Source organism: Oncorhynchus clarkii, chromosome 16 (assembly GCF_045791955.1).
Source record: "Oncorhynchus clarkii lewisi isolate Uvic-CL-2024 chromosome 16, UVic_Ocla_1.0, whole genome shotgun sequence".
In the NCBI taxonomy this organism is placed as follows: Eukaryota; Metazoa; Chordata; class Actinopteri; order Salmoniformes; family Salmonidae; genus Oncorhynchus; species Oncorhynchus clarkii.
The window spans coordinates 63,595,259-63,621,533 of NC_092162.1; the positions used below are offsets into that span (position 1 = coordinate 63,595,259).

Here is a 26,275-nt window from a genome sequence, read left to right on the forward strand (position 1 = left end):
ACAGACAAACACCATGACGTCTTTGCAGACAGGCAGGCCAGCAGCAGAGTACTGTAGTAGAGCTGGTTCACTGAGCCATGCTCACTTGATGAGAGAACTTCTCCGGTACCTGAAGACTTGTGTTGGCTCCCAGAGCTATAGCCTAGAGTTTAGCTCAGTGGGCTAATTAAGGTCTTGAGGCACGCAGGCACACCTTTAGACACACCTGCCTTAACTGCATTACCTGTCAGGAGTCATGACTGTTCCCCTCTCAATCACAATGGCTTTGCTAGGCCATGGCTAGGCTACGGCTAGAGCTAGGCTAAGGCTAGGGATATGCTAGATATGCTATGCTAAATAATAATAACTTCAGCTACAGTCTGCGTCCACATGCTAAGGTCAATCAGTTAGAAGCATCTATCCCCAGTGAGTGCCTGTGACAGGCGGGGTAAACACAGCCAAGCTCTTTCGCCAACGTAGCCAGGCTAAACACACACACACACGCAACCACACACACGCACCCACACACACACCCACACACACACCCACCCAGTCAGGGCTAAATACCATGTGCTACTTCTTACAGAGCAGGCAGCCTGTCGAGGGGGAGAATACGGAACAACAACCAGAGAGAGGCCTTGTAATTCTAACTCTGATAAACACTTTATGGCTGTTCTCTATTTCCTTACAGAGGCACGGTGCCAAGTCCCTGGCAGCGCTATAGCTGTGGCTAAATCAGAACAACATGGACACAACATGCCCGTCAAACTGAAGTGAGGTAAAAACAGGTGGTAGATGCCAACTTGGATGGCCTGATAAGATAAATAAAGGTGTCTGTTAGCTACATGAATAATGATGCAATAATGAGACACAAGAGCTGAGATATGGTTTGGTCATGGAAAAAAGGTGTGTTTGTGTTTATAATGGCTTTGAGAGTATCTCTCCATCTGACAACCTTGGAAAGCATTGTGTCTCTGGGGTGTTTGACCAGACCCTCTTCATCATCAATCACACACACAAATGCATACAAACGCACACAAGCCCTATGGTGACTTCTGCGGAACGTCCACTATAGGTCAAAGGTCAGACATGAGGAAAATTGATTGGGATGACCATGGTCAGATACCCAGCTATGAGGTGAGGAGAATAGAAAAACAGAAGGGAGGGAGGAAAGATGGAGCAGAGGATGGGAGAGGAGGAGGAGGAGGAATAAGGGAGCAGAGGGGTAAGGAATAAGAAGTTGGGGAGTAGGAAACGTGGGGTGGAGGAGAGGAGAAGTAGAAGAGGAGAGACAAGGGAAGAAGGAGAGGAGAAGTGGGTGATGGGAGGAAGAGGTAGTGAGGAAAAATAAATAGTGTAATTAATCACGTTCAGATAAAAGATAGAGATAAAAGGCAGAGTGGGGCACTGTGTTTGGAGGAAAAACAGTTTCATCTCAGGGACCCTAATCTGACCTCTCACACACACATACACACCCTAAGGTGACCTCTGCGGAACTTCCACTATAGGTCAAAGGTCAGACATGAGGAAAATTGATTGGGATGACCTCTGTCAATGCAGCCGGGAATGAGTGTGTTTGCGGTTTCTGATGAGAGTGTGTTGGACACGAGAGAGAGAAATAAAGAGCGAGACAGAAGGAGAGAGAGAGAGAGAGAGAGGGAGGCAGAGGGGGAGGGAGAGAGAGAGCGAGAGAGACAGGGGAGAGAAAGAGGGGGAGCGAGAGAGAGAGAGGCAGAGGGGGAGCGAGAGAGAGAGAGAGAGAGACAGGGGAGAGAAAGCGGGGGAGCGAGAGAGAGAGAGAGGCAGAGGGGGAGCGAGAGAGAGAGAGAGAGAGAGAGAGAGAGAGAGAGAGGCAGAGGGGGAGCGAGAGAGAGAGAGAGAGAGAGAGGCAGAGGGGGAGCGAGAGAGAGCGAGAGAGAGAGGCAGAGGGGGAGAGAGAGATAGATACAGAGAGAGAGAGCGAGATACAGGGAGGCAGAGAGAGAGAGAGAGAGAGAGGGAGGCAGAGGGGGAGCGAGAGAGAGAGAGAGAGAGAGCGAGAGAGAGAGAGAGAGAGAGAGAGAGGCAGAGGGGAGCGAGAGAGAGAGAGAGAGGCAGAGGGGGAGCGAGAGAGAGAGAGCAGAGGGGGAGCGAGAGAGAGAGAGAGAGAGAGAGGGGAGGGGGAGAGGGGGAGCGAGAGAGAGAGAGAGAGAGGGAGAGAGGGAGCGAGAGAGAGAGAGAGAGAGAGAGAGAGGGGAGAGAGAGAGAGAGAGGGAGAGGCAGAGGGGGAGCGAGAGAGAGAGAGAGGGAGAGAGAGAGAGAGAGAGAGAGAGAGAGAGAGAGAGAGAGAGAGAGAGGCAGAGGGGGAGCGAGGGAGAGAGAGAGAGAGAGAGAGAGAGAGAGAGAGAGGGAGAGAGAGGGAGAGAGAGAGAGAGAGAGGGGGAGAGGGGGAGCGAGAGAGAGAGGGAGAGAGAGAGAGAGAGAGAGAGAGAGAGAGAGAGAGAGAGAGAGAGAGAGAGAGAGAGAGAAGAGAGAGAGAGAGAGAGAGAGAGAGGCAGAGGGGGAGCGAGAGAGAGAGAGAGAGAGAGAGAGAGAGAGAGAGAGAGAGAGAGGGAGAGAGAGAGAGAGAGAGAGAGAGGGGGGAGAGGGAGAGGGGGAGCGAGAGAGAGAGGGAGAGAGAGAGAGAGAGAGAGAGAGAGAGAGAGAGAGAGAGAGAGAGAGAGAGAGAGAGAGAGAGAGAGAGAGGCAGAGGGGGAGCGAGAGAGAGAGAGAGAGAGAGAGAGCGAGAGAGAGAGAGAGAGAGAGAGAGGACAATAGTCTGCTATTTATACAGCTTGTCTTTAACCCTAAAGACAGTTTGAACATTTTCCAGCCTATAGCTTTACGTTCAGCTTTTCATTTCACTTTGCACACAGTGTGCTATCCCTTTTACACATGTAAAGGTTTCATTTTAAGGGGGCATTTCCAGACATTTGGACCAGATTTATGAGTTATTTTGTTATTCTCTGCATGCTTAACAAGATTTCCGAGCAGTCGTATTCATAGTTTCACTGCTGGCCTTTTTCTTTCTGACTTAAGAGTCTGAGAAGTTGCTTGTAGCAAGCTACCGCGTTATGCTGCATGTCAGGTCTATAAACAATGTCTCTATTAAATAGTGCAGGAGGCCATATTGAGTGAGAGATATTTATATTAGAAGTAGTGTGTGTAATAGTGGGGATATCCCATTGTGTGTTAGCTTGGGTCATGTTTAAACAGCATGCTTGAAACATGCAATGGTGCTTGTCTGAGAGAACAGGCGTGTGATTCTAGCACCTCTACTCCTATTTGGATGTCCCCTAGACACACACACACACAGACACAAGCACACAAAGGAGTGTCTTGCGGAGTTTCCCCAATCACACATGAATTAGAGAACTATAAGAACATTATTAAACAACTAGAAGAGGTCAGTAGCAGGTGGTAATGGGATAAGATGATTATCTATAGTGCATGTGTTCTATAGTATAAGCATTCCAATAGACTAAAGTGGCTTCCTCTCCACTCTTACCTATCCTCCCTCCCTTCTCCCTAACCTCTACTCGTCTCCTTTAGCGGTCTTAAAACCGAGGATAGGTGAAAGCCAAATATATCGTACATTAGTGCAGGTGAAGGAGATGAAAGGAGGAGAAGAGGCCAGTTTTACTGCTCTATTGTTGAGTGTGGTTGGTTAGGGGAACTGTACGTGTTGGGCATACCCCTGGCAGCACTTTATTCTATAGCTAGAGGACTCCTGATATCTCCTGGAGTGATAAGTATAACTGTAGTCTTTATCTGTTGTTGTCTAGTACTGTCTTTTTGCTAACTAGGGCCATCTACTTTAAAGGCTGTCTGTCTTCCCAGTGTCCTATGTGATGTGTGAACTGCTGACTGCTCATAACTTACAGCGGATTGTTTACACATCAACCAGGATCAAGGGGCAGGGCAATTTGTGACTGTTGTTGTACCGGAATGTGTGCTCTTCATCTTTGCAATTAGTATTATCAATTAGTATTAGTAATTCAGTCTTGTTTTCTCAGCGGGGGTCGTGTCAGCGGGGGTCGTGTCAGCGGGGGTCGTGTCAGCGGCGGTCGTGTCAGCGGGGGTCGTGTCAGCGGGGGTCGTGTCAGCGGCGGTCTCGTGGCAAAGCTAAGACAGTTCTGCCGAGTTTTTGTGCAGTTAATCAAGGAAGGAAAGTGAGGAAGGCTCCACACCACTCTGTCACTTGAGTATCTTACCTAGTTATTTTCAGATGATCTCATTTAGCTGTTTTGTAGCTTTGGCATGTATGTGTGTTTTCTATACCTGTTCACTCCTCTCCATGTAGGCTTTGCAGACGCTACCCACCCCTTGGTGTACAGACGTTAGCCACCAATCCTTCTAATTTAGTGTACAACCCATGTGGAATTCATGGTCTCTGGCAGCATTTGGAACTGCTGTTCTGTTGTCATGAACTCAAGAGTTCATTTCAGCCTATGCTGCCCTTCAGTCCCAGCCCTGACAGAGACATGGGATCCGCACAGAGAACACTGCTACTCTAGCTGCTCTCTCTTCATCTGACTATGTTTTCTCTCATAGTCGCGATGGTGGAGCTCATGTCTCCTAAGTGGAGATTCTTCTCTTTTCTCCCTCTCTCATCTGTCCATCGCCTCATTTGAGTTCCATGCTGTCACTGTCACTTGTTCACTCCATCTTAACATTGTTGTCATCTATCACCTATTAGGTGCCCTTAGAGAGTTCCTCAATGACCTTGACACCTTGATAAGCCCATTTCCTGACGATGGCTCACTGCTCTTTGTCCCGATGTCTGCCTTCGATTCATTTCATTCCAACTCTCTCTTTCCCCTCTTTGACCCCACCCTTTCCCAGTCCCCTCCCACTCACAAGGCGGGCAATACGCTTGACCTCATCTTTACTAGAGGCTGTTTGCCTACTAACCACACTGCAACCCCCCTCCATGTCTCTGATCACTACTTTGTTTACTTTTCTGTCTCTCTGTCCTCCAACCCTAGCCACTCAGCCCCTACCCAGATAGAGTGTGACGGCACATGACTTCGCCTTCTCTCTCCCACTACTCTCTACTCTTTTAAATCCTTCTTCTTCCTGTCTCCTGATTCTGCCTCTTCGACCCTACTCTCCTCCCTTTCCGCATCCTATGACTCGCTATGTTCCCTTTCCTCCTGGCCGGCTGGGCCCTCCCGCTCTGTGGCTGAGTGACTCATTGTGAACTTACAGATCAGGGCTGCATGCAGCTGAGCGAGGAAAACTAAACTTCAGGAGGACCTATCATTCTTTCACTCACTGTACCTTCTCTTCCTCTGTACCTGCTTCTAAAACCACTTTCTATCACTCAAAATGTCAAGCTTCTGCCTCTAGCCCTAGGAAATGTCCTTCCTTTATCCTCCACCCCCCCCCCCCCCCCCCTCCCCCCTTGAGTTGCTCCCCTCCTCAAGAAACCAACACTTAACTGCTCTGTCAAAAACGACTGACCAGTATCCCTTCTTTCTTTCTTTCCTTCTTTCTTTCCAAAACACTTAAGTGTGCGGTGTCTGATCAACTCTCTTGCTATCTCTCTCAAAACAATCTTCTTGACCCTAATCGAGACGGCTCTTCTCTGTGTCATGGAGGGTCTCCACACTGCCAAAGCTGACTCTCTCTCCTCTGTGTCATGGAGGGTCTCCACACTGCCAAAGCTGACTCTCTCTCTCCTCTGTGTCATGGAGGGTCTCCACACTGCCAAAGCTGAATATCTCTCCTCTGTGTCATGGAGGGTCTCCTCTCTACCAAATCTGACTCTCTCTCCTCTTTTCTCATCCTCCTAGATCTATACACTGCCTTTGACCCCGTGAACCATCAGATCCTCCTCTCCACCCTCTCAGGGCTGGGCGTCTCAGTCTCTCCACACTATTGGATTGCATTCTACCTGGCAGGCCGCTCTTACCAGGTGACGTGGGGAGGATCTGTTTCTGCACCATGTACTCTCATTACTGGTGTCCCCCAGGGCTTGGATCTAGGCCCTCTTCTCTCTATACACCAAGTCACTTGGCTACGTCATATCCTTACATGGTCTCTCCTATCATTGCTATGAGGATGACACTCAACTACTTTTCTCCTTCCCCCCTTCTGACACCCAGGTGGCGACACAGATTTATGCGTGCCTCTCCCAGAGTACAAAGAACCTTGGCATGACCCTGGAAAACACCCTGTCGTTCTCTGCAAACATCAAAGCAGTGACTAGTATCCATAGAGTACGACCCTACCTCACGGAGGAAAAGGCGCAGGTTCTAATACAGGCGCTTGTCATCTCCCATCTGGACTACTGCAACTGTTGGTTGGGCTCTCTGCTTGTGCCATGCAACCCCTGCAAATTATCCAGAACGCTGCAGCCTGCCTGGTGTTAAACCTTCCCATGTAAAATGTACACCTTAAATTATTTCTTAGTACATATAATGCCAGAGACACTCTTATCAATGGGAGACTATCCAGACAGCACACCTGATAGCCCCCAAGCTGCTTCTGTCAGACACACACATATACACACACATTCACATATACACACATATACAGTATATAAACACACATTCACAACACACAGACACACACACACACACACACACACACACACACACACACACACACACACACACACACACACACACACACACACACACACACACACACACACACAGTCACACACACACACACACACACAGTCTTGTATAACTAACCTTGTGGGGACATACAATTCAGTCCCATTCATAATCCTATTTTTCCTAACCCTGAACCAAGCTCCTGACCCTGAACCTAACCCTACCTCCTAACCCTAACAAAAATACAAAAAAACAGACATTGAATATCCCTTTGAGCATGCTGAAGTTATGAATTACAATGTGGATGGTGTATCAATACACCCAGTCACTACAAAGATAGAGGTGTCCTTCCTAACTCAGTTCCTGGAGAGGAAGGTCCATGGTCCAGGCCAATGGTGACTTTAAAACAGTTTAATGGCGGTGATTGGAGAACAGTGAGGATGCATCAACAACATTGTAGTTACTCCACAATACTAACCTAAATGACAGAGTGAAAAGGAGGAAGCCTGTACAGAACACAAATATTCCAAAACATGCATCCCGTTTGCAATAAGGCACTAAAGTAAAACTGCAAAAATATGTGGCAAAGAAATGAACTTTAAGTGTTATATTTGGGTCGAAAACAACACAACACGTCACTGAGTATCACTTAATATTTTCAAGCATGTTGGTGGCTGCATCTTGTTATGAGTATGCTTGCAATCGTCATGGACTAGGGAATTTTTTAGGAAAAAAAAACACAATCGAGCTAAGCACAGGCAAAATCCTGGAGGAAAAACTTGTTCAGTCTGCTTTCCAACAGACACAGGGAGAAAAAACCTTAACCTAAAACACAAGGCCAAAATATATACTGGAGTTGCTTACCAAGATGACATTGAATGTTCCTGAGCGGCCTGGTTACATTTTTGACTTAAATCGGCTTGAAAATCTATGGCAAGACTTGAAAATAGCTGTCTAGCAATGATCAACAACCAACTTGACAGAATAAGAATAATGTGCAAATATTGTACAATCCAATTGTGCAAAGCTCTCAGAGACTTACCCTGAAAGACTCACAGCTGTAATCAAGGTGATTCTAACATGTATTGACTCATTTACTTATGTACATGTGAAAAAATTCAGAAAAACCTGTTTTCACTTTTTATTATGGGGCATTGAGTGTAGCTGGAAAAAATATATTGAATCCATTTTGAATTCAGGCTGTAACATATCAAAATATGGAATAAGTCAAGGGTTATGAATACCGAAGACACTGTATCCATTGAGCTCTCTTCTAACAGGGATTAATGTGAGTGTCCTAAGGGAAGTTGGAGATGATCCTGAGATGATGATGTTATTGACACTAAACTCAGAGAGAGCTTTGTATGAGGGGGGAGTATAAACTAACCTCACACATAAATCAAAAATACTTATCTGGCAGCCTCATATCTAAATGACTGTAAGTTGGCAAGGATGGAGATGGAGGGGTGGAGGAATGGAGGTGAGATGAGAGAGGGGATTTCTTTGATGATGATCAGACCACAAGTAGCTGCCTCTGAGCATGATATGTGTATTACTGTCAGCTCAGACAAAGAGAGAGGAGCAGAACTTAGCACATACCAAATCAATGTCTAATCACATCTTTCAGCTGTGTGTGTGTGTGTGTGTGTGTGTGTGTGTGTGTGTGTGTGTGTGTGTGTGTGTGTGTGTGTGTGTGTGTGTGTGTGTGTGTGTGTGTGTGTGAGTGTGTGAGTGTGTGAGTGTGTGAGTGAGTGAGTGAGTGAGTGAGTGAGTGAGTGAGTGAGTGAGTGAGTGAGTGAGAGAGAGAGAGAGAGAGTACTAACCTGGTCCATTGGGGCTCTGTGGTTGGCGTGGGGTGGTCCTCTTGCAGGGGTCCGGTGGTGTGGGTGAGCAGGGTGAGCCGGGTGTACCCCCGGGTGGGGGTGGTGAGGATGATGAGGGTGTAGATGTTCTTCATCATAGTTGTCTGCTATGAGCTTCATCCTACTCTGGGTCTGGAGGAGAGCATTTACAATTTATAGCGTGTTTTGCATTTATCAATCTCAAAACCCTTTACATGGAATGGGAGAAACCAATATGCAGCTACTCGTTCCTCAACCAATATGCAGCTACTCGTTCCTCAACCAATATGCAGCTACTCGTTCCTCAACCAATATGCAGCTACTCGTTCCTCAACCAATATGCAGCTACTCGTTCCTCAACCAATATGCAGCTACTCGTTCCTCAACCAATATGCAGCTACTCGTTCCTCAACCAATATGCAGCTACTCGTTCCTCAACCAATATGCAGCTACCCGGATGATTGACAGGAGATAAACTATGCTTTAATTCTCACCTCACGTTGGCTACAACACTGCAAAAGTGATACACTCGTACCTGTATATGTACATGATTGAAAATGGCAGATTTGGGCACTAATAAGCACCTACATTTGAACGTAGTGGCTGTACAGTAATTCTATACATGACGTCAGAGCTCAGGCTGTGTGCTTCACAGTGCCGTGTGGGTTTTATACTGACAGACGTTCTGAAATTGAGCACCATCCCTCCTGGTAACTGGGAAACTTTTGCAAAAAAATAAACTGATCAGTGTGAGGAAATTCTGTGAATGAAATGACTTGATGTATTTTGAAAGATAAGATAAATACTGCTTTTGTGTTTGAAAGCAAAGCCAAAAACCCATGAGTCCAAATGTGCACTTCACATTTCCATCTCATAAAGCTCATGTCATATCCAGTGTCAACGTTTATGATCACTATGTTTGATGTACAGTTACAAGATGATGTGTGGTCATACCCTGGGCTGTTCTAAACAGAATAAGCCTGTTAGTCTACTGTGAAGAAAACACCTGAATGCACTCATGCCTCCTTTCTATGTGCACCAAACTTATCTATTTCCCTGAATTGCCTTGTGAAAGCTTAACACTTTAAGATCACATTTTATAACTTAGCTAATTATGTTGGTAAAAGAACAAGCTTTCAAATTTTGTCCACATGACCCAGAATGCGATTTATAATGGACCGTTTTTGGATTCTGTAAACAACAACAGTAATTGTGATGGTGGGGATGCAGGGTTGTGTTGCATACAAAACAACTACAAGTGTGCTTGTTCTAGTTCCTCAACAACACAACTAGGAGAGCCCAAAGTACCTTAGAGTTGAAGATCCATGTAGGCCAATTCCCTCGAGTGTAAAGAGTTAAATTCACTTTGTGAATGTCATTTATTTTGGTTTTGGTGTGACCCTTGATCAAAAACCAATTTCCCTCTGAAATTATAAAGATTGATTCACGTTGACTGAAATTACTTTGAAATTGTTTACTGTCTGCCCGGGAAAAATAAACTTTGAGTTCACAGAGTTAGAAATGATTGGCTGTTTGTGTGGGATAGGGGGAATACATGTGTTGAAAGCAGCTGAAGACTGAAAAAGAATGGCGCTAACAAACAACTTTTGACAGGTCATAAATTGAGCAAGGCATAGTTACTAATGAAACTATGGTAATTCTGTCAGACGTCATCCATATTTCAGAATTCAGGTGAAGACTTCATTGGATTATATCAGTGCCGTGACAGAGTGGTTAGTGATGTGTTGTTCCTCAGCATAGCTGCAGGCTGGGAGGCTTATGGGTGATGAATCACACTCCTTTACTCCACTAATGATTCAAATTACACTGAAATATTCAGAGAGAGAGATAGACAGAGAGATAGAGAGAGAGACAGAGGGAGAGAGATAGGGAGAGAGAGAGAGAGAGAGAGACAGAGACAGAGACAGAGACAGAGACATAGACAGAGGCAGAGAGACAGAGAGAGACGGAGAGAGAGAGAGAGAGAGAGAGAGAGAGAGAGACAGAGGGAGAGAGAGAGAGAGAGAGAGAGAGAGAGAGAGAGAGAGAGAGACAGAGAGAGAGAGAGAGACAGAGATAGACAGAGAGAGAGAGAGACAGAGAGACAGAGGGAGAGAGAGAGAGAGAGAGAGAGAGAGAGAGAGAGACAGAGACAGAGACAGAGACAGAGAGACATAGAGACAGAGAGACAGAGAGAGACAGAGAGACAGATAGACAGAGGGAGAGGGAGAGAGAGAGAGAGAGAGAGAGAAAAAACAGAGCAAACTAGAATGCTATTTGTCCCTACACAGAGAGTACTCAGCGGCAGAATACCTGACCACTGTGACTGACCCAAAATTAAGGAAAGCTTTGACTATGTACAGACTCAGTGAGCATAGCCTTGCTATTGAGAAAGGCCGCCGTAGGCAGACATGGCTCTCAAGAGAAGACAGGCTATGTGCTCACTGCCCACAAAATGAGGTGGAAACTGAGCTGCACTTCCTAACCTCCTGCCCAATGTATGACCATATTAGAGAGACATATTTCCCTCAGATTACACAGATCCACAATGAATTCGAAAACAAATCCAAATTTGAAAAACTCCCATATCTACTGGGTGAAATTCCACAGTGTGCCATCACAGCAGCAAGATTTGTGACCTGTTGCCACGAGAAAAGGGCAACCAGTGAAGAACACACACCATTGTAAATACAACCCATATTTATGCTTATTTATTTTATCTTGTGTCCTTTAACCATTTGTACATTGTTTAAAGACTGTGTATATATATATATAATATGACATTTGTAATGTCTTTACTGTTTTGAAACCTCTGTATGTGTAATGTTTACTGTTAATTTTTGTTGTTTTTCACTTTATATATTAACTTTGTATGTTGTCTACCTCACTTGCTTTGGCAATGTTAACACATGTTTCCCATGCCAATAAAGCCCTTGAATTGAATTGAATTGAATTGACAAAGAGACAGAGAGACAGAGAGACAGAGAGAGAGAGAGAGAGAGACAGAGAGAGAGAGAGAGAGAGAGAGAGAGAGAGAGAGAGAGAGGCTCTGGTCTAAGTTAGAGGAGGTTGTGGTCTGCTAGACACCAGAGTTAGGGGGTGTATACTGGGAGGTGAGTGACACTGGTCCTTACTGAGAGATTAGAGAGGAGTTGACTAGATGGTGAGTAACAGGTAATTAGGAAGGGTAGGGAACAGACACACTCACATACACACCTTTGGAAAGGTCTGGCTGGGTCAGACACTAGTGGATAGTTGTATTAGCAGGTGTGATAATGTGGGGTAAGATAAGGTGAGATAAGGTGATGTGAGATAAGGTGGGGTAAGGTAAGATAATGTGGGTTAAAGGTGGGGTAAGGTGAGGTGGTTGGGATAAGGTGAGGTGGGGTGGGGTAAGGTAGGGTAAGGCAAGTTGGGGTAAGGTGAGATAAGGTGAGGTAAAGTGGGACAAGGTGAGGTAGGGTGGAGTAAGGTGAGGTGAGTTGGGGTAAAGTTCTGGGACACTGTAAAGTCCATGGAGATTAAGAACACCTCCTCCCAGCTGCCCACTGTACTGAAGATAGGAAACACTGTCACCACCGATAAATGCACTATAATTGAGAATTTCAATAAGCATTTTTCTACGGTCAAAAGCAGTGCACCCCCCACAGCAACTCGCCCAAGCCTTTACCCATTTCTCCTTCTCCCAAATCCAGTCAGCTGATGTTCTGAAAGAGCTGCAAAATCTGGACCCCTACAAATCAGCCGGGCTAGACAATCTGGACCCTTTCTTTCTAAAAATGATCTGCCGAAATTGTTGCCACCCTTATTACTAGCCTGCTCAACCTCTCTTTCGTGTCGTCTGAGATTCCCGAAGATTGGAAAGCAGCTGCGGTCATCCCCCTCTTCAAAGGGGGGGACACTCTTGACCCAAATTGCTGCAGACCTATATCTATCCTACCCTGCCTTTCTAAGGTCTTCGAAAGCCAAGTCAACAAACAGATGACCGACCATTTCGAATCCCACCATACCTTCTCCGCTATGCAATCTGGTTTCAGAGCTTGTCATGGGTGCACCTCAGCCACGCTCAAGGTCCTAAACGATATCTTAACCGCTATCGATAAGAAACAATACTGTGCAGCCGTATTCATTGACCTGGCCAAGGCTTTCGACTCTGTCAATCACCACATCCTCATCGGCAGACTCGACAGCCTTGGTTTCTCAAATGATTGCCTTGCCTGGTTCACCAACTACTTCTCTGATAGAGTTCAGTGTGTCAAATTGGAGGGTCTGTTGTCCGGGCCTCTGGCAGTCTCTATGGGGGTGCCACAGGGTTCAATTCTTGGACCAACTCTCTTCTCTGTATACTTCAATGATGTCGCTATTGCTGCTGGTGAGTCTCTGATCCACCTCTACACAGACGACACCATTCTGTATACTTCTGGCCCTTCTTTGGACACTGTGTTAACAACCCTCAAGGCGAGCTTCAATGCCATACAACTCTCCTTCCGTGGCCTCCAATTGCTCTTAAATACAAATAAAACTAAATGCATGCTCTTCAACCGATCGCTGCCTGCACCTGCCCGCCCGTCCAGCATCACTACTCTGGACGGCTCTGACTTAGAATATGTGGACAACTACAAATACCTAGGTGTCTGGTTAGACTGTAAACTCTCCTTCCAGACTCTCATCAAACATCTCCAATCCAAAGTGAAATCTAAAATTGGCTTCCTATTTCGCAACAAAGCATCCTTCACTCATGCTGCCAAACATATACTACCCACTAAACATACAAAACATGCTGCCAACCGTTCTGTCACCAAAGCCCCATATACTACCCACCACTGCGACCTGTACGCTCTCGTTGGCTGGCCCTCGCTTCATACTCGTCGCCAAACCCACTGGCTCCAGGTCATCTACAAGTCTCTGCTAGGTAAAGTCCCCCCTTATCTTAGCTCGCTGGTCACCATAGCAGCACCCATCTGTAGCATGCGCTCCATCAGGTATATCTCTCTGGTCACCCACAAAACCAATTCTTCCTTTGGCCGCCTCTCCTTCAAGTTCTCTGATGCCAATGACTAGAATTAACTACAAAAATCTCTGAAACTGGAAACACTTATCTCCCTCACTAGCTTTAAGCACCAGCTGTCAGAGCAGCTCACAGATTACTGCACCTGTACACAGCCCATCTATAATTTAGCCCAAACAACTACCCCTTCCCCTACTGCATTTATTTATTTATTTTATTCATTTTGCTCCTTTGCACCCCATTATTTATATCTCTACTTTGCACATTCTTCCACTGCAAATCAACCATTCCAGTGTTTTACTTGCTATATTGTATTTACTTTGCCACCATTGCCTTTTTTTTGCCATTATCTCCCTTATCTCACCTCATTTGCTCACATTGTATATATACTTCTTTTTCTACTGTATTATTGACTGTATGTTTGTTTTACTCCATGTGTAACTCTGTGTTGTTGTATGAGTCGAACTGCTTTGCTTTATCTTGGCCAGGTCGTAATTGTAAATGAGAACTTGTTCTCAACTTGCCTACCTGGTTAAATAAAGGTGAAATAAAAATTAAAAATAAAGCTAGGTGAGATAAGGTGGGGTAAGGAGAGGTGGGGTATGGTGAGATAAGGTGGGGAAAGGTGAGATAAGGTGGGGTAAATTGAGGTAGTTGGGATAAGGTGAGGTGGGGTAAGGTGAGATAAGATGGGGTAAGGTGAGAAAAGGTGGGATAAGGTGAGGTGGGGTAAGGTGAGAAAAGGTGGGGTAAGGTGAGGTGGGGTAAGGTGAGAAAAGGTGGGGTAAGGTGAGGTGGGGTAAGGTGAGAAAAGGTGGGGTAAGGTGAGGTGGGGTAAGGTGAGAAAAGGTGGGGTAAGGTGAGGTGGGGTAAGGTGAGAAAAGGTGGGGTAAGGGAATGTATTTGTTTATTTTATTAGGATCTATTTTATTCCTCATTTGGACTAATCTTCCAATAGTCCTTAAATGTACATACAATCACATTTTCAAATATAGCACACTGTTACAAACAACAGACATAATACACTAACATCTTGACCAGATACATACTGATGGATGGAAAGATGGATGGGTTTCTTCATCTGCCATAGTCCTGCACAACCTTCAATTTATTACATTTAAATGGTTCAAAACTATTGTTTGAATGTATATATTGAAATGTTTCTGGTTTGCTCAGATACATTATTCAACTTCTTTATTGCTCTGAATCAAAATGTTATATTGCCTATTTCTCTTTTCTGTCTGGATAACACATAGATGGTGGACAATCTATTCCTGGTGTTGACTGCATGTCTGTCTCTTACCTCCTGAATACTGTTGTGGATATAGTTTGGCCATTATAAATGGTGCACATTGTGAAATAAAATAAGCATTTTTTTTTCAATGATCTTGTTGATTGATGACCACCCAAGAGCATTGACCATGACTACAACAGAAGAACCATATCTCCACCTTAAAACAATACTTGCTGGTATGTTCTGTTCAATCTGCAGCCTTCTAATTTGACTTGCTGATGCATGTCCCCAGACCACAGAACAGTAGTTCACCTGACTCCCAATTAATGCTTGGGTTGTTTGTTTGAGAATATTTCCCGGGAGACATCCTTCTAATCATGCTTTGTTTAATACATAGATGAGTTATTTGAGTCGACCATGATAAGCAGTTGTCTAGCTGCAGCCCTGGTAGTTTGGTATCTGCCACTTCCTCAATTTGTACTCCCCACATGCTTAATGGCATCCCATGCTGTGTTGGCCTTTTCCTGGTGGTTTTCTTGGCATTCAATATAAGTTTGTTCCAGCAAACCCACTCCCTAATATTTCCCAGATCTACTTGTAGAGCTTGCTGTACCTGTTGAACCGATTGTCTTGCTGTATAAATTGTAGTATAATCTGCAAATACAGTAGCTTGAGTTTCAGATAAGGCATAAGGAAGGTCGTTGGTACGTTGACAGTACCAGTCAAAAGTTTGAACACACCTACTCATTCAAGGGTGTTTCTTTATTTTTACTATTTTCTACATTGTAGAATAATAGTGAAGACATCAAAACTATGAAATAACACACAAGGAATCATGTCGTAACCAAAATAGTTTTAAATCAAAATATAGTTGAGATTCTTCAAAGTAACCATTGTCATGATGTGGCCCTTTCTGGGTGTAGATCGTAGCTTATCCCTCTCTCCTACACCCAGGTTCTGTTATCTCGTAAATTCCTGGCGGAGACTCTCTCCCCCTTTTAATGCAGACAGAGAGACCACAGAGTGATCAAAGGATTTCACGTGGCCAAACTCCTAAACCCCCAAAATGAGAAAATTAAACTTTAAGTCCACTTGTGAGAATGTGGGTAGTGTCGGTGGACACTTAAGGGACAGTTATGTCGAGTGTGTTTGATTTGGTGATCTCATGAAGGACAGGAAACACACATAACGATATCTTGGAATGTGTACATTTCTCAATTATGGTGTTTGCATCTAATTCTTGTAGACATTGAGACTGGTGTTGTGCGGGTACTAGTTCATGAAGCTGCCAATTGAGGACTTGTGAATCGTCTGTTTCTCAAACTAGACACTCTAATGTACTTGTCATCTTGCTCAGTTGTGCACCGGGGCCTCCCACTCCTCTTTCTATTCTGGTTAGAGACAGTTTGCACTGCTCTGTGAAGGGAGTAGTACACAGCGTTGTACGAGATCTTCAGTTTTTTGGCAATTTCTCATATGGAATAGCCTTCATTTCTCAGAACAAGAATAGACTGACGAGTTTCAGAAGAAACTTCTTTGTTTCTGGCCATTTTGAGCAGGTAATCGAACCCACAAATGATGATTCCCCAGATACTCAACTAGTTTAAAGAAGGGAAGTTTTATTGCTTCTTTAATCAGAACAACAGTTTCAGCTGTGCTAACATAATTGCAAAAGGGTTTTCTAATTATCAATTTGCCTTTTAAAATGATAGACTTGGATTAGCTAACACAACCTGCTATTGGAACACAGAAGTGATGGTTGCTGATTATGAGCCTCTGTACGCCTATGTAGGTAGTCCATTAAAATATGCAGTTCCAGCTACAATAGACATTTACAACATTAACAATGTCGACACTGTATTTCTGATAAATTTGACATTATTTTAATGGACTTAATGCTTTTCTTACAAAAACAAGGACATTTCTAAGTGACTCCAAACTCATCATTGAATAGTTCAATCTTTCCAATGTATTCTGAAGCATCCAGCGTATTTGCAAGCAGAGTGTTGAAAACACAACAAAACTATGGAGGTACAGTGCCTCCGAATAGTATTCAGACCCCTTCCTTGACCTTTTCCACAATTTGTTACGTTACAGCCCTACTCTAAAATGGATTAAAATAAATACATAATAATAATAATCAATATAAACATATATCCCATAATGACAAAGCCAAAACAGAATTTTATAAATGTTTGCTAATTTGTTTTTAAATGTATTAAAATCTGAAATATCACATGTACAGTGAGGGAAAAAAGTATTTGATCCCCTGCTGATTTTGTATGTTTGCCCACTGACAAAGAAATGATCAGTCTATAATTTTAATGGTAGGTTTATTTGAACAGTGAGAGACAGAATAACAACAAAAAAATGTAGAAAAACGCATGTCAAAAATGTTATAAATTGATTTGCATTTTAATGAGGGAAATAAGTATTTGACCCCCTCTCAATCAGAAAGATTTCTGTCCCCCAGGTGTCTTTTATACAGGTAACAAGCTGAGATTAGGAGCACACTCTTAAAGTGAGTGCTCCTAATCTCAGTTTGTTACCTGTATAAAAGACACCTGTCCACAGAAGCAATCAATCAATCAGATTCCAAACTCTCCACCATGGCCAAGACCAAAGAGCTCTCCAAGGATGTCAGGGACAAAATTGTAGACCTACACAAGGCTGGAATGGGCTACAAGACCATCGCCAAGCAGCTTGGTGAGAAGGTGACAACAGTTGGTGCGATTATTCGCAAATGGAAGAAACACAAAAGAGCTGTCAATCTCCCTCGGCCTGGGGCTCCATGCAAGATCTCACCTCGTGGAGTTGCAATGATCATGAGAATGATCATCAGCCCAGAACTACACAGGAGGATCTTGTCAATGATCTCAAGGCAGCTGGGACAATAGTCACCAAGAAAACAATTGGTAACACACTGCGCCGTGAAGGACTGAAAACCTGCAGCGCCTGCAAGGTCCCCCTGCTCAAGAAAGCACATATACATGCCCATCTGAAGTTTGCCAATGAACATCTGAATGATTCAGAGGACAACTGGGTGAAAGTGTTGTGGTCAGATGAGACCAAAATGGAGCTCTTTGGCATCAACTCAACTCGCTGTGTTTGGATTGGAGAATGCTGCCTATGACCCCAAGAACACCATCCCCACCGTCAAACATGGAGGTGGAAACATTGTGCTTTGGGGGTGTTTTTCTGCTAAGGGGACAGGACAACTTCACCGCATCAAAGGTACGATGGATGGGGCCAAGTACCTCCTTCCCTCAGCCAGGGCATTGGAAATGGGTCGTGGATGGGTATTCCAGCATGACATTGACCCAAAACACACGGCCAAGGCAACAAAGAAGTGGCTCAAGATGAAGCACATTAAGGTCCTGGAGTGGCCTAGCCAGTCTCCAGACCTTAATCCCATAGAAAATCTGTGGAGGGAGCTGAAGGTTCGAGTTGCCAAACGTCAGCCTCGAGACCTTAATGACTTGGAGAAGATCTGCAAAGAGGAGTGGGACAAAATCCCTCCTGAGATGTGTGCAAACCTGGTGGCCAACTACGAGAAACGTCTGACCTCTGTGATTGTCAACAAGGGTTTTGTCATGTTGTGTCTTGTCTCTGTCCTTTCCCTTCACCCTGTCTCCCTCTGCTGGTCGTTGTTAGGTTACCTTTTCTCCCCGCTTTCTCCCAGCTGTTCCTTGTCTCCTCTAACTACCCATTCACCCCGTTTCCCACCTGTTCCCTTTTTCCCTCTGATTAGGTCCCTATATCTCTCTCTGTTTCTGTTCCTGTCCTTGTCGGATTCTTGTTTGTGTTTCATGCCTGAGCCAGACTATCGTCATGTTTGCTGTAACCTTGTCCTGTCCTGTCGGAATCTGCCGGTCTATCTGAGCCTACCTATGTTTGGTTATTAAAGAAGCTCTGTTTAAGTTAGTTCGCTTTTGGGTCCTCATTCACTCACCTTAACAGAAGAATCCGACCAAGAATGGACCCAGCGACTTCGGATCCTCTCCACTCAGCCGTCGGGATCCAGGGAGCGATGCTAGGCAGACACGAGCAGGAAGTGTCTGCTGCTCGACATGCCGTTGAGACCCTGGCCACCCAAGTCTCCAACCTCACAGAACAGGTTCACCATCTCCGCCTCGATCCACCGGCCACTTCCAGGGCTTTCGAATCTCCGGAGCCCAGAATGCCGTGTTACTCTGGGGAGCCCACTGAATGCCGCTCGTTCCTCACCCAGTGTGATATTGTGTTTTCTCTCCAGCCCAACACTTACTCCAGGAGCACTGCTCGTGTCGCCTACGTCATATCTCTCCTTATTGGACGGGCTCGTGAGTGGGGCACGGCAATCTGGGAGGCAAGGGCTGAGTGTACTAACCAGTATCAGGTTTTGATACGGGTTTTTGATCGATCTGTTTTTGGGGAGGAGGCTTCCAGGGCCCTGTCTTCCCTATGTCAAGGTAATCGATCCATAACAGACTACTCTATTGAGTTTCGCACTCTTGCTGCCTCCAGTGGCTGGAACGAGCCGGCTTTGCTCGCTCGTTTTCTGGAGGGTCTCCGCGCCGAGGTAAAGGATGAGATTCTCTCCCGGGAGGTTCCTTCCAGCGTGGATTCCCTGATTGAACTCGCTATTCGCATTGAGCGACGGGTTGATCTGCGTCACCGAGCTCGTGGAAAGGAGCTCGCGTTCTCCGTTGCCCCCCTCTCCGCATCACTACCATCTTCCTCTGCCGGCTCGGGAGCTGAGCCTATGCAGCTGGGAGGTATCTCGACTAAGGAGAGGGAACGGAGAATCACCAACCGCCTCTGTCTCTATTGCGGTTCTGCTGGTCATTTTGTCACTTCATGTCCAGTAAAAGCCAGAGCTCATCAGTAAGCGGAGGGCTACTGGTGAGCGCTACTACTCCTGTCTCTCCTTCAAGATCCTGCACTACCTTGTCGGTCCATCTACGCTGGACCGGTTCGTCAGCTTCCTGCAGTGCCTTAATAGACTCTGGGGCGGAGGGCTGTTTTATGGACCTCAGACAGTTAAGGGAGTCCACGGCCTTGTTCGCCCTGGATGGTAGTCCTCTCCCCAGGATTCAGCGTGAGACGCTACCTTTAACCCTCACTGTTTCTGGTAATCATAGCGAAACCATTTCTTTTTTGATTTTTCGTTCACCTTTTACACCTGTTGTTTTGGGCCATCCCTGGCTAGTTTGTCATAATCCTTCCATTAATTGGTCTAGTAATTCTATCCTCTCCTGGAACGTCTCTTGTCAGTTTCCTCTGTCTCTTCTTCACAGGAGGAGCCTGGTGATTTGACAGGGGTGCCGGAGGAATATCACGATCTGCGCACGGTGTTCAGTCGGTCCAGGGCCACCTCTCTTCCTCCACACCGGTCGTATGATTGTAGTATTGATCTCCTTCCGGGAACCACTCCCCCCCGGGGTAGACTATACTCTCTGTCGGCTCCCGAACGTAAGGCTCTCGAGGATTATTTGTCTGTAGCTCTTGACGCCGGTACCATAGTCCCCTCCTCCTCTCCCGCCGGAGCGGGGTTTTTTTTTGTCAAGAAGAAGGACGGGTCTCTGCGCCCCTGCATAGATTATCGAGGGCTGAATGACATAACAGTTAAGAATCGTCTTCCTCTTATGTCTTCAGCCTTCGAGATCCTGCAGGGAGCCAGGTTTTTCACTAAGTTGGACCTTCGTAACGCTTACCATCTCGTGCGCATCAGGGAGGGGGACGAGTGGAAGACGGCGTTTAACACTCCGTTAGGGCACTTTGAATACCGGGTTCTTCCTTTCGGCCTCGCTAACGCTCCAGCTGTCTTTCAGGCATTAGTCAATGATGTCCTGAGAGACATGCTGAACATCTTTGTTTTCGTTTACCTTGACGATATCCTGATTTTTTCACCGTCACTCCAGATTCATGTTCAGCACGTTTGACGTGTCCTCCAGCGCCTTTTAGAGAATTGTCTTTTTGTGAAGGCTGAGAAGTGCACTTTTCATGCCTTCCGTCACATTTCTCGGTTCTGTTATTTCCGCTTGCATTGATTGGCCCGTCCCTAAGTCACGCGTCGAGCTGCAGCGCTTTCTCGGCTTCGCGAACTTCTATCGTCGTTTCATCCGTAATTTCGGTCAGGTGGCCGCTCCTCTCACAGCCCTTACTTCTGTCAAGACGTGCTTTAAGTGGTCCGTTTCCGCCCAGGGAGCTTTTGATCTCCTCAAGAATCGTTTTACATCCGCTCCTATCCTTGTTACACCTGACGTCTCTAGACAGTTCGTTGTCGAGGTTGACGCGTCAGAGGTGGGCGTGGGAGCCATTCTTTCTCAGCGCTCCCTCTCTGACGACAAGGTCCACCCATGCGCGTATTTTTCTCATCGCCTGTCGCCGTCGGAACGTAACTATGATGTGGGTAACCGCGAACTGCTCGCCATCCGGTTAGCCCTAGGCGAATGGCGACAGTGGTTGGAGGGGGCGACCGTTCCTTTTGTCGTTTGGACTGACCATAGGAACCTTGAGTACATCCGTTCTGCCAAACGACTTAATGCGCGTCAGGCGCGTTGGGCGCTGTTTTTCGCTCGTTTCGAGTTCGTGATTTCTTATCGTCCGGGCTCTAAGAACACCAAGCCTGATGCTTTGTCTCGTCTCTTCAGTTCTTCAGTAGCCTCCACTGACCCCGAGGGGATTCTCCCTGAGGGGCGTGTTGTCGGGTTGACTGTCTGGGGAATTGAGAGGCAGGTAAAACAAGCGCTCACTCACACTCCGTCGCCGCGCGCTTGTCCTAGGAACCTTCTTTTCGTTCCCGTTCCTACTCGTCTGGCCGTTCTTCAGTGGGCTCACTCTGCCAAGTTAGCCGGCCACCCTGGCGTTCGGGGTACGCTTGCTTCCATTCGCCAGCGTTTTTGGTGGCCCACCCGGGAGCATGACACGCGTCGTTTCGTGGCTGCTTGTTCGGTCTGCGCGCAGACTAAGTCCGGTAACTCTCCTCCTGCCGGCCGTCTCAGGCCGCTTCCTATTCCCTCCCGACCGTGGTCTCACATCGCCTTAGATTTTGTCACCGGACTGCCTTCGTCAGCGGGGAAGACTGTTATTCTTACGGTTGTCGATAGGTTCTCTAAGGCGGCTCATTTCATTCCCCTTGCTAAGCTTCCTTCTGCTAAAGAGACGGCACAAATCATCATCGAGAATGTTTTCAGAATTCATGGCCTTCCGTCAGACGTCGTTTCGGACAGAGGTCCGCAATTCACGTCTCAATTTTGGAGGGAGTTTTGCCGTTTGATTGGGGCTTCCGTCAGTCTCTCTTCCGGCTTTCACCCCCAGTCTAACGGTCAAGCAGAACGGGCCAATCAGACTATTGGTCGCATCTTACGCAGTCTTTCTTTTCGCAACCCTGCGTCTTGGTCAGAACAGCTCCCCTGGGCAGAATACGCCCACAACTCGCTTCCTTCATCTGCGACCGGGCTATCTCCTTTTCAGAGTAGCCTCGGGTACCAGCCTCCGCTGTTCTCATCTCAGTTCGCCGAGTCCAGCGTCCCCTCCGCTCAGGCTTTTGTCCAACGTTGCGAGCGCACCTGGAAGAGGGTCAGGTCTGCACTTTGCCGTTATAGGGCGCAGACTGTGAGGGCTGCTAATAAGCGTAGAACTAAGAGTCCTAGATATTGTCGCGGTCAGAGAGTTTGGCTCTCCACCCTTCCCCTTAAGACGGCTTCTCGCAAGTTGACCCCGCGGTTCATTGGTCCTTCCGTATTTCTCGGGTCATTAATCCTGTCGCAGTTCGACTTCTTCTTCCGCGATACCTTCGTCGCGTCCACCCGGTCTTCCATGTCTCCTGTATTAAGCCCGTTCTCCGCGCCCCCGCTCGTCTTCCCCCCCCCCCCCCCATCCTTGTCGAGGGCGCACCCATCTACAGGGTCCGCAGGATTTTGGACATGCGTCCTCGGGGCCGTGGTCACCAGTACCTTGTCGATTGGGAGGGGTACGGTCCTGAGGAGAGGAGTTGGGTTCCCTCTCGGGACGTGCTGGACCGTGCGCTGATCGAGGATTTCCTCCGTTGCCGCCAGGTTTCCTCCTCGAGTGCGCCAGGAGGCGCTCGGTGAGTGGGGGGGTACTGTCATGTTGTGTCTTGTCTCTGTCCTTTCCCTTCACCCTGTCTCCCTCTGCTGGTCGTTGTTAGGTTACCTTTTCTCCCCGCTTTCTCCCAAACTACCCATTCACCCCGTTTCCCACCTGTTCCCTTTTTCCCTCTGATTAGGTCCCTATATCTCTCTCTGCTGTTCCTGTCCTTGTCGGATTCTTGTTTGTGTTTCAAGCCAGACTATCGTCAAACCTTGTCCTGTCCTGTCGGAATTCTATCTGAGCCTACCTATGTTTGGTTATTAAAGAAGCTCTGTTTAAGTTAGTTCGCTTTTGGGTCCTCAAACCAAGTACTAAGTCATTTTTGCAGAGGGGTCAAATACTTATTTCCCTCATTAAAATGCAAATCAATTTATAAAATTTTTGACATGTGTTTTTCTGGATTTGTTTTGTTATTCTATCTCTCACTGTTCAAATAAAACTACCATTAAAATTATAGACTGATAATTTCTTTGTTAGTGGGCAAACGTACAAAATCAGCAGGGGATCAAATACTTTTTTCCATCACTGTACATTCTCCCCAGTCTGAGGTCCTGAGCACTCTGAAGCAGGTTTTCATACAGGATCTCTACGTACAGTGCCTTGCGAAAGTATTCGGCCACCTTGAACTTTGCGACCTTTTGCCACATTTCAGGCTTCAAACATAAAGATATAAAACTGTATTTTTTTGTGAAGAATCAACAACAAATGGGACACAATCATGAAGTGGAACGACATTTATTGGATATTTCAAACTTTTTTAACAAATCAAAAACTGAAAAATTGGGCGTGCAAAATTATTCAGCCCCCTTAAGTTAATACTTTGTAGCGTCACCTTTTGCTGTGATTACAGATGTAAGTCGCTTGGGGTATGTCTCTATCAGTTTTGCACATCGAGAGACTGACATTTTTTCCCATTCCTCCTTGCAAAACAGCTCGAGCTCAGTGAGGTTGGATGGAGAGCATTTGTGAACAGCAGTTTTCAGTTCTTTCCACAGATTCTCGATTGGATTCAGGTCTGGACTTTGACTTGGCCATTCTAACACCTGGATATGTTTATTTTTGAACCATTCCATTGTAGATTTTGCTTTATGTTTTGGATCATTGTCTTATTGGAAGACAAATCTCCATCCCAGTCTCAGGTCTTTTGCAGACTCCATCAGGTTTTCTTCCAGAATGGTCCTGTATTTGGCTCCATCCATCTTCCCATCAATTTTAACCATCTTCCCTGTCCCTGCTGAAGAAAAGCAGGCCCAAACCATGATGCTGCCACCACCATGTTTGACAGTGGGGATGGTGTGTTCAGCTGTGTTGCTTTTACGCCAAACATAACGTTTTGCATTGTTGCCAAAAAGTTAAATTTTGGTTTCATCTGACCAGAGCACCTTCTTCCACATGTTTAGTGTGTCTCCCAGGTGGCTTGCGGCAAACTTTAAACAACACTTTTTATGGATATCTTTAAGAAATGGCTTTCTTCTTGCCACTCTTCCATAAAGGCCAGATTTGTGCAATATACGACTGATTGTTGTCCTATGGACAGAGTCTCCCACCTCAGCTGTAGATCTCTGCAGTTCATCCAGAGTGATCATGGGCCTCTTGGCTGCATCTCTGATCAGTCTTCTCCTTGTATGAGCTGAAAGTTTAGAGGGACGGCCAGGTCTTGGTAGATTTGCAGTGGTCTGATACTCCTTCCATTTCAATATTATCGCTTGCACAGTGCTCCTTGGGATGTTTAAAGCTTGGGAAATATTTTTGTATCCAAATCCAGCTTTAAACTTCTTCACAACAGTATCTCGGACCTGCCTGGTGTGTTCCTTGTTCTTCATGATGCTCTCTGCGCTTTTAACGGACCTCTGAGACTATCACAGTGCAGGTGCATTTATACGGAGACTTGATTACACACAGGTGGATTGTATTTATCATCATTAGTCATTTAGGTCAACATTGGATCATTCAGAGATCCTCACTGAACTTCTGGAGAGAGTTTGCTGCACTGAAAGTAAAGGGGCTAAATAATTTTGCACGCCCAATTTTTCAGTTTTTGATTTGTTAAAAAAGTTTGAAATATCCAATAAATGTCGTTCCACTTCATGATTGTGTCCCACTTGTTGTTGATTCTTCACAAAAAAATACAGTTTTATATCTTTATGTTTGAAGCCTGAAATGTGGCAAAAGGTCGCAAAGTTCAAGGGGGCCGAATACTTTCGCAAGGCACTGTATTTTGCTCCGTTCATCTTTCCCTATATCCTGACTAGTCTCCCAGTCTCTGCTGATAAAAAACATCCCCACAGCATGATGCTGCCACCACCATGCTTCACCACATGGGATGGTGCCAGGTTTCCCCTTGAAGTGACGCTTGGCATTCAGGCCAAAGAGTTCAATCAACATTTCATCAGACCAGATAATCTTGTTTCTCATGGTCTTAGAGTCTTTAGGTGGCTTTTGTCAAACTCCAATCGGGCTGTCATGTGCCTTTTACTGAGAAGTGGCTTCAGTCTGGCCACTCTACCATAAAGGCCTGATTGGTGGATGGTGCAGAGATGGTTGTCTCCCATCTCCACAGAGGAACTCTGGAGCTCTGTCAGAGTGACCATCGGGTTTTTGGTCACCTCCCTGAGCCAAGGCCCTTCTCCCCCGATTGCTCAGTTTGGCCGGGCGGCCAGCTCTAGGAAGACTCTTGGTGGTTCCAAACTTCTTCCATTTAGGAATGATGGAGGCCACTATGTTCTTGGGGACCTTCAATGCTGCAGACATGTTTTTGTATCCTTCCCCAGATCTGTGTCTCGACATAATCCTGTCTCGGAGCTCTACAGACAACTCCCTCGACCTCATGGCTTGGTTTTTGCTCTGACATGCACTGTCAACTGTGGAACCTTATCAACTGTCAACTGTGGAACCTTATATAGACAGAGGGCCATTCCAAATCATGTCCATTCACTAGAATTTACCACAGGTGGACTCCAATCAAGTTGTAGAAACATCTCAAGGAGAACAATGGAAACAGGATGCACCTGAGCTCAATTTCGAGTCTCTAAAAACCTGTTTCGCTTTGTCATTATGGGGTATTGTGTGTAGATTCTTGAGGATTTTTTTTATTTAATCAATTTTAGAATAATGCTGAAACGTAACAAAATGTGGAAAAAGTCAAGGGGTTCGAATACTTTCCGAAGGCACTGGCCGTAGGTAGATACACCCAATACAAAACTTTAATTAAAACAATTGTTTACTCCTTCCTGTTATATTGAACTATTTGCTGCAAACAGATCTGACTACAGGAAGTCGGTGGAGTGACATGTGACGGAGAAGAGTAGACCTTTGTGGAGTAGTTTATGTTCTTCAGGTGAGACAGGGCCGGAACGGAGGTGAGCTGATACTATCGTTATGGCGAGGAAACAGGGGAGATGCCTTATTCCTAATTGACCCTAGCCTCTTCCCCACAAGCTCAACCCAACCTATCAGAGGGCAAGGTGGAACTATTGTCATTTTGCTAACACTTACTATAATCATTTCAGATGTACAAGAAGAGCCTAAATGT

General features: G+C 45.9%; 1 protein-coding gene across 1 annotated transcript in view; it reads right to left on the minus strand.

Moving 5' to 3' along the window:
* LOC139367367 (ELKS/Rab6-interacting/CAST family member 1-like) overlaps positions 1 to 26,275 on the minus strand; it is a 341,621-nt gene that overhangs the window by 83,527 nt on the left and 231,819 nt on the right. Inside the window, exon 17 of the mRNA XM_071105566.1 lies at positions 8,387 to 8,557. Coding sequence (XP_070961667.1) covers positions 8,387 to 8,557 — 171 coding nt within the window. The remainder of the gene's footprint in view (positions 1 to 8,386; positions 8,558 to 26,275) is intronic.